This window comes from Pezoporus flaviventris, unplaced genomic scaffold (assembly GCF_033815535.1).
Source record: "Pezoporus flaviventris isolate CSIRO_AGI_PZ_B2104156 unplaced genomic scaffold, CSIRO_AGI_Pfla_v1 ptg000143l, whole genome shotgun sequence".
NCBI lineage: Eukaryota > Metazoa > Chordata > Aves > Psittaciformes > Psittacidae > Pezoporus > Pezoporus flaviventris.
Window position 1 is genome coordinate 1,632,060 of NW_026892691.1, and position 16,111 is coordinate 1,648,170.

General features: G+C 41.3%; 1 protein-coding gene across 3 annotated transcripts in view; it reads right to left on the bottom strand.

The window, feature by feature from the left end:
- The window catches only part of LGR4 (leucine rich repeat containing G protein-coupled receptor 4), a 90,726-nt gene that overhangs the window by 36,649 nt on the left and 37,966 nt on the right, over window positions 1-16,111 (bottom strand). For all 3 annotated transcript variants that reach the window (XM_061479189.1, XM_061479188.1, XM_061479190.1), the window contains one exon: window positions 10,120-10,191. In XM_061479189.1, coding sequence (XP_061335173.1) covers window positions 10,120-10,181 — 62 coding nt within the window. In that variant the 5' untranslated portion in view covers window positions 10,182-10,191. The remainder of the gene's footprint in view (window positions 1-10,119; window positions 10,192-16,111) is intronic.

A 16,111-nucleotide genomic window follows, 5' to 3' on the forward strand; every position in this document is an offset into this window, starting at 1 on the left:
TATAGCCACTTGCAGGAAACTACCAGGGGCTCTCTGCAGGCCCAAGGCCTGTTGTGCAGCCAGCTCCCACCCAAGCTGGTCAGCTGCAGAAGGGGACGGGCTGGTAAATGAAAGCCCTACCACTACTTTGCTTATCTGTGATTAGCAAACAACCCCTTTGGGACTTCTGTCAACTGCAGCTTGCTGCACTGCTGTGAAGCCAATCAATAACCTCCAGATTACTCCCAGTTCTTCCACGCTGATTTAACATAACTCAATGGATGCTTTATTCTGCTGCTGCTAATGGAAAATGCATTTGTCCCCTTCTCCTTTTCTTATTGTAGTTTCAGTATTATACAACCTCAACCCCTAAAGTCATGAGTATGTAAGCCAAGACACATCAGGACTGAGAAACAAAGCCTGTAGCTACAACTAGCACTGAAACTGCACTAACTCCATTCAGCTGAGTAGGCACTTCTCATCCTCAGCCTTCCCTCCCCACAGTATTTACAGCTTTCTCAAAGTTACATTGAACTTCAAGGTAACAGCTTGTTTTCAAAATGTGTTCCTGGTCTAAAACTTCAACATGTGCAAGCAAACTAAACCAACTGAGTGAAAGAAATCTCAAGCCTGACCAGACGTTCTTCGGTTAAATTGTCAGCAAAAGTCACCAGCACCCACTGCAGGACAAAATACGGCTCTATGACATTGCTTTTCATGGACTATCAAAGAGTATCTGTTACTGTATATTTTTTTTTTTTTTACTTAACAGGAAAGTAAGTTATGATGGATTTTGAAGAAAGCAAGCATTCCCATCCACGTAAAATATGCTCTATCATTCAATTCGCAGGAATTATCTGTGTTTTGATAAGACTTCCTTGAAGCAGAGCCCAGAGGCTACAACACATATGCACTGAAGGAAATATATAATAACGTAAACGAATTATTATACAACATGAGCTCTTAAAGCAACCTGCTCCCATAGTCTCAGTTACTATTTTCCACGGGGAAAAAAAAAAAAGGTTTTCACAAATCTGCTAAGATACCCATGTCTTAAATATAACCAGTACTGTGTAGTCTGGAAAACTGGCAACAAGTCTACAGCATGACAAGTTGCTGCCATGAGCAACTCTGATTCCTCTGGCCACCAAATCAGAATACATTTTATAAAATGCACCTTCTCCTCTCCAATTGCCTTTGTGGTTCTTGTACTCTGTCATGATAACCTTTCCTTTGCTCTGCTGTAGGCCAGATAGACTTTTCTCTTGATAAGTTATCTCAAGGCACCTGCATATGCTGATATAGGTTCTGCCACTCTGGATTTTTAGTTCCCTCTAATTTCTCACTGCCTGAATAGCCATCGTTACAAACACCATTTTGTTTACTTGAGAACATATGTCCCTGTTCCTCACCATGATGATCAAACTTAAACACTTCAGTGGCAGAGTATGGGGAAGTATGGGGACTCTTGTTGAGGATTGAGCCTAGAACTGGCTTCTTACTCACTGGCACACGCACATCTTTTGTCACACGCTCCAATTCCTTAGAGCAAAAGGAGGAGGTAGATGCACAGCAGAAGCACTGTTTGCTGGATTTTATTTCTTCTTCCCGTCCCCTCAAAAAGTCATGTCTAATGTTAAACTTTTTGCTGTGGATGCTAAGGGATCGGGGGCAGTCAGCTGTGCTATGGGAATGACTTCCATAGCGGTGGGCTGGCTGCTGAGAAACCAGAGGGGAATTTGTAGTTGACAGCTGCAGTTTGGAAAATTCTGACGCTCCAAGAGGGATCTGTGGATTAGATACCAACTTCATCATGGGCCAGCACAGAGAGAGAACTGACAGGAGCTCTTTCAGGATCAACACGCTCCTTCCTAACTAGAAATGTATTTCACTTACCTTGTCTGAAAGCAGAGATAATGAAAGTAACTGAGCTCAGTTTTGATGAACTGGGATACAAAAACTGAATCAACTACAGGTTTGTGCTTTTAGCAAAAACAGTGATATTTGGAAGCTCAGAAGGTTTCCCAGATCACGAAATATGTTAATGGTTACACATGAGTAAAAAAAATGATTGTTGAGATAGTAAATTCTCAACATTGCTTTGATCTGTCCATACGGCATGTCTCTTGCCCTGACATTTATTGCTTTCCAGGCTCGGGATCTCTTGAATGACCATGCAGTTAGCAAGTGCAAAATGTGGAAGCATTAAGTCTACATATATTTGGCAATTAACCTTCTGTTACAAGTTCTCTAACCCCTTCAGATACATACAGAGTGAATACAAGACCCTGGATTTGTAGAAACCTTCACACCAAATGACTTGGAGGAATGGGAGTACTTTTCAATATGATTTTTTTGTTTCAGATTGAGGTCAACTGTTACCTTTCTCTCCGCTCAAAAAAAAGGCAAATATTTTATCAGAATCATCTGGAGTTTTACTTTTACACAGGAAGAGCAGGAAAAGAACTTTCCATGAGTACTGCTTACTGCTTCTGTGCCAGGATAAGACCTGCCAATGCTAATTAGGCAAGAGTATTTGAGTACTCAAAAAAAAAAAAAAAAACAAAATACAACCACCCAAGAGGAGGAGAGGAAAGAAGGGAAAATAATTACTTTATTCCTCACTATGTCTTCTTACAGTAGCACAGTGTCATACCAGAGCACTATAATGACAGAAATGCACTCTGTTTTCTCAGAGCACAGGGATAATGCATTTACCTCCACATACAGGATTTGCTTTTAGTGCTTTTCTGTCTAACCCTCTGAGCTTGTTGAAGAGCTACATGTGACTCTTGTTGAGGATTGAGCCTAGAACTGGCTTCTTACTCACTGGCACACGCACATCTTTTGTCACACGCTCCAATTCCTTAGAGCAAAAGGAGGAGGTAGATGCGCAGCAGAAGCACTGTTTGGGGGACTCTACCTGGAGAGACCCAGCCTGAGAGTTTTGGAGGCTACCAGAAGTTCCTTATCTGGTTTATACATTCATACAGCCCCAAACTGGCAGCTCAGGCAGCATAATAAATTCAGGCTTGTAAGACGGGTCTGGAAGCTTAACACCTCAAAGTTCAGCCTCCAGGCCATTTAGCTAAGCCAGCTTCTGTGTGCATGCACATGTCAAAGTAATGCTGAGCACTGAAACTCAAAGATGACAGATAAGTAAAAAGTTTAATTTTCCTCTAAAAGTCCTTGCTGCAGAATAACCAGTCTTGGGATCCTCATACACAACAATGCCAGCTTTTGCAATGAACGTGTAGAAACAGAAACTGGAAAGAAACTTCCTCATCTTTCAAAAACAATGGGATTTACTCAAGCTACTAGTATTTGTCCTCACAAACAGGAAAAATATGCAACTGTTAAGCACAGCAAGACCCTTCCAAACTACAGAAATATCGTTCTTCTATCAGCAGGATCAAAACTCATCCAGAATCAAAACTGATTTAGGACTCACGCAGATAAGAAAATATTAATTAAACGCAGGTTAGCCAGCATGTTTTTAAACATCATTTAGCATCTAGTGTAGACCAAGTAAACGATGTTTAAAAATATCTTAGCTGACTGTGGTTAATTCTACTTGGGAGTCTTTGCCTAAAGGTTTGTCTTGACTAGAATCTGAAGATGCAAGTTACAACACGCCGACGTGCTTTCTACAGCTCTGGCACGAGGCAGCAAATGTTTCTAATGCATGCTAGCTGGTCAAGTCAAAGCTTAGGCTACTTGCTACCACACGTGAAACCTACACCTTGCTTTTTCTTCATTAGAACTTCACATCTTGGAATTCAAGTTGCAGCAACTGAGGAAATTACCTCCTCCAGCTGTTCAAATATTAGGAGCTGGTAGATGGATGAAGGGTACTCATCGGCTTCCAACCCAAAGTCAGACGGCTATTTCTGAAATGCCAACAGAGGACATCTACCAAAGCAGCTGTAGAGAGCTCTTGGTTCGTCCCCCAGTCTCTGCTGGAAGGGCTGAATGGACAGGTATAGGGTGGTAACATCTCAAATCATACCACCTAGTTGCACAAGAGGATATTTAACCACAGCCTCAGTTCCCACATGCCAGCTAACACGAGGCACCAGGACAGCTTTTCTTGTGAAGATTCATCCTTATATTTTCTACTCGAAACAAGTCCTTTATGTCCAGCTTCCCACTACAAATCCTGGGACTACTCATGCTTAATAAAGGGAGAGGAACGGCATCATCTCATCAACATTGCCACACTACCTTGAAAATAGTATTTTAAAAGATCCAAGACTAATGGACAAAAAACATCCTTCCTCCAAATGCTCCACCAGCCAGGTGAGGAAAGACACTGCCTCCCAAACTAACAGCTCGGCCTTGGTGGCCTTGGCATTACTCCAAGACATGTCTTATTCATAAAACCAAAGTAATAAGACAGACACTCCCCATCCCCCCCCAGGATAATACAACTTGGTGCTGATGCAGAAATTAGAAGGAAGGGGACCATATAAATTACACACCGAAATAGATACAACAAAAGCAAGCAGCTGTGACATTTCAGCCAGGCGGTCATCTTCAGCTGCAGTCAAGAGGAAAAATAACTCTAGACATTTCCCTTGCAGATACTTCCTGATTACAACCTTATGGCAAAACCACCTCATTTTCACTGCCAGAATGCATTTTAATTAATCCTTATGTCCTTAAAATATACTTTGTCAATGAAAAGCCATGATCAGAGACTCTGGCTGGGGAAGGGGGACTTGAAATGTTTAAGCAAGGCCTCTTAGTGCTGTAATCAGCACAGATTTTATTAAATAGTTGAGCAAATACGCAGTTGCACTCTTTCTTTCCCTGAAAAATTAGTTGCGTGTGTGCAGTCTCTCGCTGCTTTTTCATCTCTCAAAAAACAGACTAGCATTGTCTTTCAGAAAAGAAGAAATTTTTATTGATCTCAATCTTCCTTTTATCACTTTATTTCCCTATTTTCACCAGCCATTAAATAAAAACCTCAACAAAGTGTCACAGAATGAAGACTGTTACATACTGTATATGAACAAAAGCCAGAAACACAGACCTTGGCATCAGCACACATCTGGAAGATAATAGAGCACTGCTGGCTCTTCAGTGATTTCAGCTTCAGTGCTTGTGCTTTCAGGAGGGACTGTTTTCCTTGCAGTATTACTGGGCATGATATGATCACCACACCAGTCAGAGAGCACAGCATCCTCCCTAACCCTTACTGGAGAAGGTCAGAGCCCCGCCTTGAGGATGACTGGTTGGGAGGTGACCAGCACTCCCCTTCACACAACCATGTGCTTGTGTCACAGGCAATCTACAGACAGACTACAGGACAGTTTGCTGTCCTCTGCCTCCTGGCAGCCTCTCACATGGACCAGTAGCCAGGCAGCCAAAACCTTACCATCTAAACTTCACCCATCAGTGCAGGGCAAATAGGATAACATTTTAAAGAGTTAAGAGTGGAAATCAAAACAAGACTACAAGGTCAGTAAGTCAAGGAGATTTCTGCTTTATTAGAGCAGTTGAAGTTTCTGAAGCCAAACTGGTAAACTGGGCAAAGAATGAAAATAATTGTTGATTTGCCCTCCTGAGAGGGCCTTTTTAATTAATCCAGCAGATCATTAGCTAATATGGTGAATGGAAATCATGCAGTTAAAAACCTTCAGACTGTTTCAGATAATTTTATTTATTAGAAGGAACCGTATCTGTGCAGAAGAGTCTCAAAACATAACACAGCCTAACTCTTCCAGTTCAAAATTCACACTGGAAAATGGTTTCTGCTTTCTAAAAACACTGCATTATCTAACTGTATTTCCATCCTCTAGCTTTCTATAAATACTTTAAGGTGTGGTTAGAAAAGGGTGGCCAAGTTCTTCAAGGATTTTTAGTTTCCATATCCAGCAGCTCAAGGCTCCAGTGTATTTATGTTAGCATTTTCTGGGGAATACACTTCAGTAACTGCTGTGGCAAAGCCCTTGGTGGTCCGCTCCTTGCTGACTCTGACCATTGCCGTTTCAATCATCCGCAAATTACTTCCAGATGGGTATCAGTTACACAGAGATGGAGAATTTTTATAACATTTATAAATAGTGCAAGAATCCTACAGACATATGATAAGTGTGCTATGCAGAGACAGGCACGATGAGGCTGTGGACAGGGGCACTTTGAGCACATATCCCAAAGGGCACATTCAACCCATGGACAAGCTGGAAGCCCTTTGCTTGTACCTGCGAGTAACACTCAGGTAGGATGCTACCTTAAAGATGCAAAACTCAGAGAACACCTGCAAATTTGATACTTCTCAGGGGAGCCACTTCCCGCCTGTTCGTATGTCTTCTTCCACCTAGCAATTAGTCTCCCAGACATTTCCTGGTGTCTTCAATAACCCACCATGGCATAGGATGCATCCATCAAAGCAGCCAGGTCACTCCCCCTTCAGTGATGTAGAAAGCACCTTTGCACTGAGCAGTCAGCTTGTACAAGTCTGGCATGCTGCTTCTTGCACTTTTGTTCGCTGGTGTTCATTTTAGGATTCAGAAAATGATCCTCCAGACTACCAAAGAATTCACTGCATTAAGGAAATGACAACCCCCATTTTAAATGGCTCTGACTGCATTTTTTAATCCCATCCTCTTCGTACAGGCACTGTGTAAGACTCAGCTGCCTACATAATACATCTAATTGCCTCCCATTTACATTCAATTAAATCCTGTGATACTATTTTGCAATATTAATTAACTGCCTTTGCCAGTGGCTAATCTCCCCGAGCATTTGACAAACAACACGGCTAAAGTATGGTAAAAAGAGAAAAGTGTCTAGGACTGCCTCCTGGATGAATAGCTACTAGAGTCCATGGTGATGTAGGTACTTACTGCATTCCTATTAGTTTGTGGGATTTTCATTTGCTTCAGATGTGCAATTCTTGGGAAAAGTTCTCAATAGAAAAGTCACTTCTAGCACAGATTTCAACACTACTTTGCTTTTTCTTTGGTGTGGAGACTCACACCCAGGTTTCTGTGCTGAAAAAGCAACTTTGCTAGTGCCTGGCAGTCAGAATGTGGATTTGTTCAGCTGTAAATAAGAGACAGAACAAGAGTTTGAAGATCATCTTAGAGCGGAGAGGGAAAATTGTGGTTGTACAGTGGGAAGTAAAACAGTTTGGGTTTTTCTGTCCACAATAAGCAGAAATAAAGACCAAATAATTTCTGTATCCTGTCCCATACTGAAAAAGGAACGGGCAGAATGAAGCAAAACCATGTCATGTCTAGAGCTGGTTATTTCTGTTAAGGAAGGAAGCTACTTTTCTTTGAATCTACTTGATTATATTCCCTCTAAGGAAGAACATGAATTGAAGCAAAGGACTTGTGCATGGATGGTCTTGAAAGAAAAGGAAGAAAACATCCTCATTCGGTGTTGGTAGGTATAGCCAGAGCCTTTGCACTCTCTGCTTCAAATTCAAAGCAGGTGCTGCTGTGAAACATTACCAACAGCTCTCAAGTCTCAGTTAATGGTTTTCAACTGAGAATTACTGTTCACAGGTACTGTCTACTGATGGCTCTGCTCTAACATGTGTTTTCCTGTCTTTCTGCATTCATGATAGCTGTTGAAATGGACAGCGCTTTTCTTTGGTCTGTTTCTGGAGAATCTCCTACCTCTGCAGCTGTAGGAGGTAACTCAAAAATTAAAACTGTATCTATTTTTTTTTATTGCACTATGGAATTATGATTGATTTTAGTATGTCTAAACATTTGGCAACTATCATTTTTACCATAAAGTTGTTGGGGTTTGGGGGGGTGATTTTTTGTTGGTGGTTTGTTGTGGGGGTTTTTTTTTGGTTGGTTGGTTTGGTTGGTTTTTTTTTTCCCCCAGAAATTGCTTTAACATTTCAAGTAAGCATACTAGGCACAATTTAAAGCTTCTGGGTGTTCACTTTAATTCTGAGCTTAATTCTAGCCTATTTTTTCTTGCAAACTGAAATGCTGGAATATAGGGGGACAATGAGAGACACATTGCAAATGGCTCTTAGGCAACAAGCACAATAGATGATGGCTGAAGGCTCTGCCTTTTCTCTTTACCTTCTTTACCTCCTGACACACCCCAGGGTTTATGGAAGTTACACAACATGCACACCCACCAGTTAGGTTTTTATTGCTTAATTACTTATAGGGGAAAAAAAAAAAAAAGTCTCCCACAGTCATCTCAAGCTGGGAAAAGAGTTGTTTGGGGTTTTTTAACTAACTTTAGGTGTGAAATATGACTATTAAGAATCTCAAAAAAATTAACTACACATAGTTTAACAAAACACACAGGCATACAACAGCATATATTATAAAGCACATAGGGAATGTTGGCCAGTACATACACTGGGCCAAACAAGCCTTCTCAGGCTTCTAATTTTTCTTTCCTTTTTTTTGTTTTTTTTTTTTTCTTTTTAATTAAATTGACTACTTCTGCCATAGTGCCTTTCTGAAATTGTGTCACTTGCACACACGCATCATCTGAAACCCTGGTAAACCTATTTTCTTTCATAAAGTATTCTTGACTACATTGCAAACTTAAGCAATACTGAAAATCAGAGGGAATAAACCCAAACCTGTTAAGCATATGATACCACAAACTATTCATCTGACACAAATAAGATCAACTGCTTCATAATTTTACTGGTGAAAGTCAAAACCACTTAAATAACTAATTTTTCCCTGATTCTTAACTGTGTAAGTAATGGTAGCTACTACATTATCAGTATATAAGAAAGACCAAAATTGTAAGGAGAGGTAGAACACCTTATTAGACAAACCAGCACAGCTGGGGTGCAAGTAAGAAAAGCAAGGCACCTTTCAGGAATGCAAGCTCTTCTTCAGGAGCAAGTGATTCATCTCATATCAAATATCTCAGTACCTTTGTTCCAGGATGGTGTAGTGGTTGAGTTCCTTATAGCAGATACCCCGAGTCAAAAGGTTCTGGGTTTTACCTGCAAGTTTTGCTATGGGGTTAATTTATCCTGTTGCCCTCTACAAATGTCTTCCATGCTTTGCTTCAGTCTCTTCATCTGTAAAGTTGGAATAATGCTTCCCTACTTGATAAAGGTTTGTCTCTTTGGGGAAATTAGTTGTTCTTTCCCTAATGTGTATTTATTGAAAAAAAAATCTCTCAACAAAGCATTCATAGTTCTAGTCTAGCCAAAGTCACTAATGAAGATAGCTTTACTTTGTATTTTAAAGGCTCTTCCATGTAGGAAATGCTACTTTGACACTGAAAACACACGAGAAGCAAAGCAAATCGCTGTGGGTTTGTCATATCTATTGCTTTTTACTGGAACTTCTCAACGCTTACTGGCAAAGGTTGAACCACTACCCTCTATTCATAGATAAGGAAACCAAGGCACACAGAAGTCTCTTGACATATCAGAGTACCTACTAAAGTAGCAATTGGAAGTCAAAGCCTTGTCCCTGTTCATTGACTCTTAAACGCAGTCTAATTCAGGGCTAAGCTGTGAAAGCGTGCTTCAACTTGGCAAAGGCATCTCAGTGAAGACTTTGGTTCAACAGAACACCAGGCACATGAGCCTTAGCACAGCTCAAGGATTCAGAAATCCAAGTATCACTTTAGTGAAACTTAATAAAAAGCTAAAGAAAAAAAAAAACAAACAAACAAACCAAGAAAAGAGTGAGGCGAGAGGAAGATGGGAAGTAGAGAATTATTTCTGTCAGGGAAACTAAAACCAAGAAGCCCTGTACCACAGAACTTGAATTTCTGATGTAGGTCAGGATGGGCTTGTGAGCACTGCACCTGCAGCCTAAGGGGGCAATGGGAGAAAGCTGCTCTGTAAATGAAACAACATATATTTTATGGAATTTATACAACAGCTATAGTGTAGCTCCTTCAGAAACAATGGTAATTACACACCTCTTGTGTTATCTTTGGATAACACTGTAATTAGTATGTGTCATCACTCTACCCATGATTAAAATAATTACCATGAAAAGCCCCTTGTAAGTAGCATTTACTGTTCCGGTTTCCAAACATGTACAGGATTATTTTTTTAAAGCATAATTGCTTTCTCTGTTCACAGCTCAACTCAACACTATTTCCCCACCCACCTTCCACTTCACACAGCCATCTGATGTTGTAGCAAAACCTGAACATGTGTGAAATACTTACAGCTCTTCCAAGTAGGGAAAGTTCTTGAATGCATCCTCCGGTAGCCTTGTGATGTTATTCATGCTGATATCTCTGGAGAAGAAAAGCAGACAGATTTATCAATAAACAGGAAAGGATTTTTACACTCCAGCAAAAGGAGGAGAAAAAGAAAGCTTAGGCAGATTGCATGACAACAACAACAAAAAAAATAAATTCCAGCATCACACAGTAAGTAGTATCTCTTTCTAGTAATTTGCATCCCGAACTTTCCAAGCACAGTAATTTGAGAATCCAGCTGCAGCAAAGACCTATATAATGGAAAGCTGATAAAAGAGTTCCCTGACACCTCTAAGCAACAAAAAATTCCTGTGAAACTACAGGGTATGCATGGATGGAAGAGGCTCTACAGCACTCTTATCCCCAGTACTGATTTTTACCAACTTACATATGCACACGATTTTGAACCCAGATGATTAAGACCACTCTACAACCACATCATATGAAAACAATAATAATAAAAAAGACTGTGACCACCCACCATGCAAATTTTCATCCCACAGTGTCTTAAAAAAAATTAAGAAAAATATGCATTGGGACTTAATAAATAGCTTCTGGCAAACAGGGCTTCTGGAACAACCGACAAGAATAGCAGAAACATGTCCTAGCTCTACCCACAGTCATTTTCCTTCTACAAAACTTATAGAAGTCCCCGAGGTAATAGTTTTAAGCAGATTTCATTCTCAGTCCCTGAGCAGAGACAGGCCGGCAGCAAGTGCTTACATGATAGGTATGCAGACCTGTTCAGCCTTTTTTCTTTCCAAAGGAGCAGTAAGTGGCAAAGCTGGTGCCATCACCTCAGTTCACACCTACATAACCATCACAGATAATCCCATCCTAAAGCAAGTTATTACTCAATGTGAATAAAAGTAGCATGAAAACAATTCAGTTTGATAATTAAACAAATAACTGCCTAACAATTCATGACATAACCCAAGTTCTTACTTTACATTTGGTTACTGCTTTTTTTGGTTGTTTTTAATATGCAGTTTAACGAGCAAGTCAGTGAGACTACGTACAGCCCTGCTTCCACACGCTGTTCTGTAGCATCCATGTGCCACCTCCCCACAGATTTTGGGTAAAAAGAAACAAAACTAAATTACCCCTTCCATCTCACTGATAGTCAACTAGTAACACTGACACTCCTCTAGGAAGATCTTGAAAGGTTGGTGACTGCATGCAGGACAACAGATTTTGCTTGCCACTCAAAATGCTTAATGTCAGAATTAAGTACCTACTGCTAGGGCAGACATTCTCAGCCCATCCATAGCCACCTCTCTTTTCAAACATCTGCCTCAACTGCAATTATCACTTCTGATGAGGCAGAGAAAAGGCAATTCAGACTCTTCCTGCTATGCTGGGAAGGCACAAATTCCTGAAGAACTATTTTGTAGCAGCAAAAATACAGCCCAGGAGAAATAAAATGTTTCACATTCAGGATATCTTCCATGGCTCACACCCATGACAGGACTCGGTGCTGACCCTAGGAGATTCGAAGTCAGGCCCCTAAGGGGAATAAGGAGCATGTGGAGGGGTTGGTGCTGCTTCTGTGCACAAACATCCAAGTCATTTGTGCCTCGTTTCATACTGTGACCCAATGCCACATCAGTACCATATAACCTACCAAAAATATTGCAGCAGCTAATTAAACCACTTCTTGCAAGAAGTGCCCGCATTATTCCTCCAGCTGCCAGACCATACTGTCTAACATAGTTAATGAAAAAAAGTTTCCTTATTTATACTGACAACAGAATGCACTATTTAAAACACACCATAGTTACTGGGGGAAAAAAAATTTCCCCCACAGCAGTTGACAACTGATGTCAGTGAATTAATGTTCAGATTAACAACTGGCAACTGGTCTGCTGGCCCTGACCTGGCAGAACAGGCTCTCAGCAACACCTGATATGAACACTGCACTCTTACATGTAATCTAGATGAAACTGTTCCTTTAAACTAAATGTGTATTAAATAGCAGGCCAAGGCTTCACTGCTCATATCCAGGTGTAAATCAAGAGAGTTATTCCCCAGGAGTTGTTAAGAGTACGCTAACGTAACTCAAGAGCAACTGTACACCAACATAACTCAAGACCAATGGTGGCTAAAATAAGGTTCAGCACATACAGACCAAACCAATTGTGAGAAAAGGACCAAGAAAATCCACTATGGCACAACCGACTCCTTCACTAAGCTCCAGAAGGAGCTGAACTAGAAGATCATTTACTTCTGAACTCTACAACCTGCATGCGCTTTAAGAGGTTCTTTGTGTCTCAGCAGTGGCTTGGGTACTGTAAGATGGTGCAGTTGCTGTGGGTGACGTTTTTCTTCTTGTTCAGGAAAGTAAATAAAAGTATGGCATACATGAATCGCCAGCTGTCTGCTCCACAGGAGTCTGCAACTTTGATTCACCCTACCTCCCACAGGCATTTTTCAAATTGTCATGAATACATGTGCTTCACACATCCAGGCCAGCCCTCTCCTTTCCAGAGGACTACACATCCCTGCCACTATCAACTAGGAAGCATTTATGAATAGAGCAGAAGAGCAAGCAGGGAGTGGAGACCCTACACAAATCCTAAGAAATAGTAACCCGTGCAAGCAAATCACAACTCTCTCAAAAGACTGTCCAGGTGATATAAAACCCTATCATTGTATATTAAATGGTGGTAATAAGTCAACAGTACATATCATCAGAAAGCACTTCATGAACAACTAACCATCAGCTGGTTGATGGTTTTGACTGCAACCACATCCGTTGCACTATGTGACAGCCCTTTGGTGCAGAACAAGTAAGAAATCACATCTGTCTGAAAGCAATGGTCTTGAAGTTCCAGAACAAAAAATGCCAGATTTTTACAAATGTCACATGCAATCCTAAACAAAGTCAATGGAAACCAGGTAGACCTACAGTATGGCTGAGATCCAAATTTGACACAATTTTGGCTTTCTCTGGGTTCTGAAATTAGCAAAGAATGATTTTTGCCTGTAAGTTAGCATCTACAGTGTTCATATAGGGAGTGGACTCTTCAGATGTAAGCATGAAAAAGAACACCTTAATAATGAAGATGTGTAAAGCATCATCAAGATTCCCAAATCCTATTGAAATTTTTGTTTCAGCAGAGCTATACATAGAAAGATACACAAAGACGCATTGCAATTCTTTAGCATTATCATGTCAATCTTCACAGGCTTATCATGATACCTTGCTAAAAGTCTGGAATTATGACCAAGTTTCTGTATTTGCCTTTACTGCAACCGATAGTCACTCCTACTCAGTAAAAAAGCCAATCTGTATAGCAGTAATTCACAGACTTCCAAAGTTTCTTCATGATCACCACACTACTTCTAAATCAAATTTTGTTTAATTAAAAGCATTATGTAAAAGCAGTTTTGCTGCAGAAATTATAAGTGTGATTGCAAATGCCTCACCCATTAACAGACTTGGGTAGAGCACACTTTGAAAAACTGCTAGATACAATTAATCTTATCTGAAGTGCACTATCAGCAAAAAAACAACCCACATAGAAGGAAAACCACAAGGAATTGTAGAAGCCAAAATCAGACACTTGTTTTGTTTTTTAAATATATATGTATGTGTGTGTGTGTACACATATAGGTTTTTCAATTTTCACTTCACTCTACAGAATATCCTCAGTCGAAGAATGAGTTCAGGGGGGCAATTTTCTGGTAATAAAATATTAAGAAGTTCATGAGCTTCAATGCAAGAATTTACAAACAATATTATCAAACATCCGTATCACTAAAATTGGCTGACTTAATAATTACTCTTTAAAAAGTTTACCTATTTAATTTGGAAGACACTGGCAGTATCCATGGCAATGATGCTATCACACAACCGAAGGGTCACGTCAGCAGTTGCCTAATGCCTCATTTCAGAAAGACTCTGCTGAAGGAACCTCACTGGATTGGGTTATTACACCCAGACCTAAGGCCCCTCAAAACAGCACAATACCTACAAACCTTTTGATCACCACCAAAACACCACCCCCACAACACCCCCAACAAACACCAAAAAAGCCCCACAGTTGCCATAGATTTTACTGGCACACTGAAGTTATGACTCAGTATATGAAAGGCATATCTTTAATTTCTTGTTCTCTTACCCCTTTTCAGAATGATCTGTCAGCCCTGGCAACCTACAGCTTTGTCCTGAAATCAGAACTCAGCCCCATGGTTATATCTGGGGGTTTTTGCCTGGGAAGTCCAAAACAAACACAACAGCTTAAAGAGGCAAAAGACAAGGACAGAGATGCGGGCTTACGCCATGGATTTGTCAGGAAAATGAAGGAGAAGTTGGGGTAGACCTGCACCTTTCAGCAGCTAACCATTAACTGAGCTTATCTGTACAAAGCAGCAAGGCTAAATCTTCGGTCACTAACCAACTTTAACCAAGGCAGAGAAGTGGTAGATGTTCCCCATCCCTGGAAACATTCAAGGGTGTGATCAGGCAAGGATCTGGCATCAAAACTAAATGATGAGCAGCTGAAGGTGGTAATTTCTTTAGCAAAAAGAGGCTACATGTCAGGGATAACATGAATCACAGGCTTATAGTGACAACTAGTTTCACCATTTCAGGTAGGAGGGATGTAACACCAGAATATAAACAATAGCGTGCTCCTTCCTCCAGTGCTATTGCTGCCGTGGCTGCAGTTTTGAACAAATAAGGCTCTAGCACTTGGACAGAAGATTTATCCTTCTTCCAGGAAAGTAATACAGAACAGAGAAAAAAATCCCCATCAAAACACAACTAAAACAAGTACTGAACATGTTATTTCACTATGCCAGGTGCTGCAGAGACTAATTTTTACAGGCCAGAGGTGAAAAAGCCACAGTACTCCAGCAGTCATCTGTTCTTTGCAGTGGGCTTCCGCAGATTCCTCCAGCTTATTCAGACAGCTACTTTAATCATAGAATCATAGAATGGTTAGGGTTGGAAAGGACCTTAAGATCATCTAGTTCCAAACCCCCCTGCCATGGGCAGGGACACCTTACACTAAATCATATCACCCAAGGCCTCGTCCAACCTGGTCTTGAACACTGCCAGGGATGGAGCATTCACAACCTCCCTGGGCAACCCATTCCAGGGCCTCACCACCCTAACAGGAAAGAATTTCCTCCTTAAATCCAATCTAAACTTTCCCTGTTTAAGTCTGAACCCATTACCCCTTGTCCTGTCACTACAGTCCCTAAGGAAGAGTCCCTCTCCAGCATCCCTATAGGCCCCCTTCAGATACATACTGGAAGGCTGCTATGAGATCTCCACGCAGCCTTCTCTTCTCCACGCTGAACAGCCCCAACTTTCTCAGCCTATCTTCATACAAGAGGTGCTCCAGTCCCCTGATCATCCTCATGGCCCTCCCCTGGACTTGTTCCAGAAGTTCCATGTCTTTTTTATGTTGAGGACACCAGAACTGCACACAATACTCCAGGTGAGGTCTCACAAGAGCAGAGTAGAGGGGCAGGATCACCTCCTTCAACCTGCTGGTCACGTTCCTTTTGATGCGGCCCAGGATACGGTTGGCTTTCTGGGCTGCGAGCACACACTGTTGGCTCATGTTCATTTTCTCATTGACCAACACCCCCAAGTCCTTCTCCACAGGGCTCTCTAAATCTCTTCTCTGCCCAACCTGTAGCTGTGCCTGGGATTGCTCAGACCCAGGTGCAGGACCTTGCACTTGGCATGGTTAAACTTCATGAGGTTGGCATCAGCCCAACTCACAAGGGTGTCAAGGTCCCTCTGGATGGCATTCCTTCCCTCCAGGGTATCAACCGAACCACACAGCTTGGTGTCATCGGCAAACTTGCTGAGGGCACACTCAATCCCACTGTCCATGTCAGCGACGAAGATGTTGAACAAGACCGGTCCCAACTCCGATCCCTGAGGGACACCACTCGTTACTGGTCTCCAGCTGGACATTGAGCCATTGACCACAAC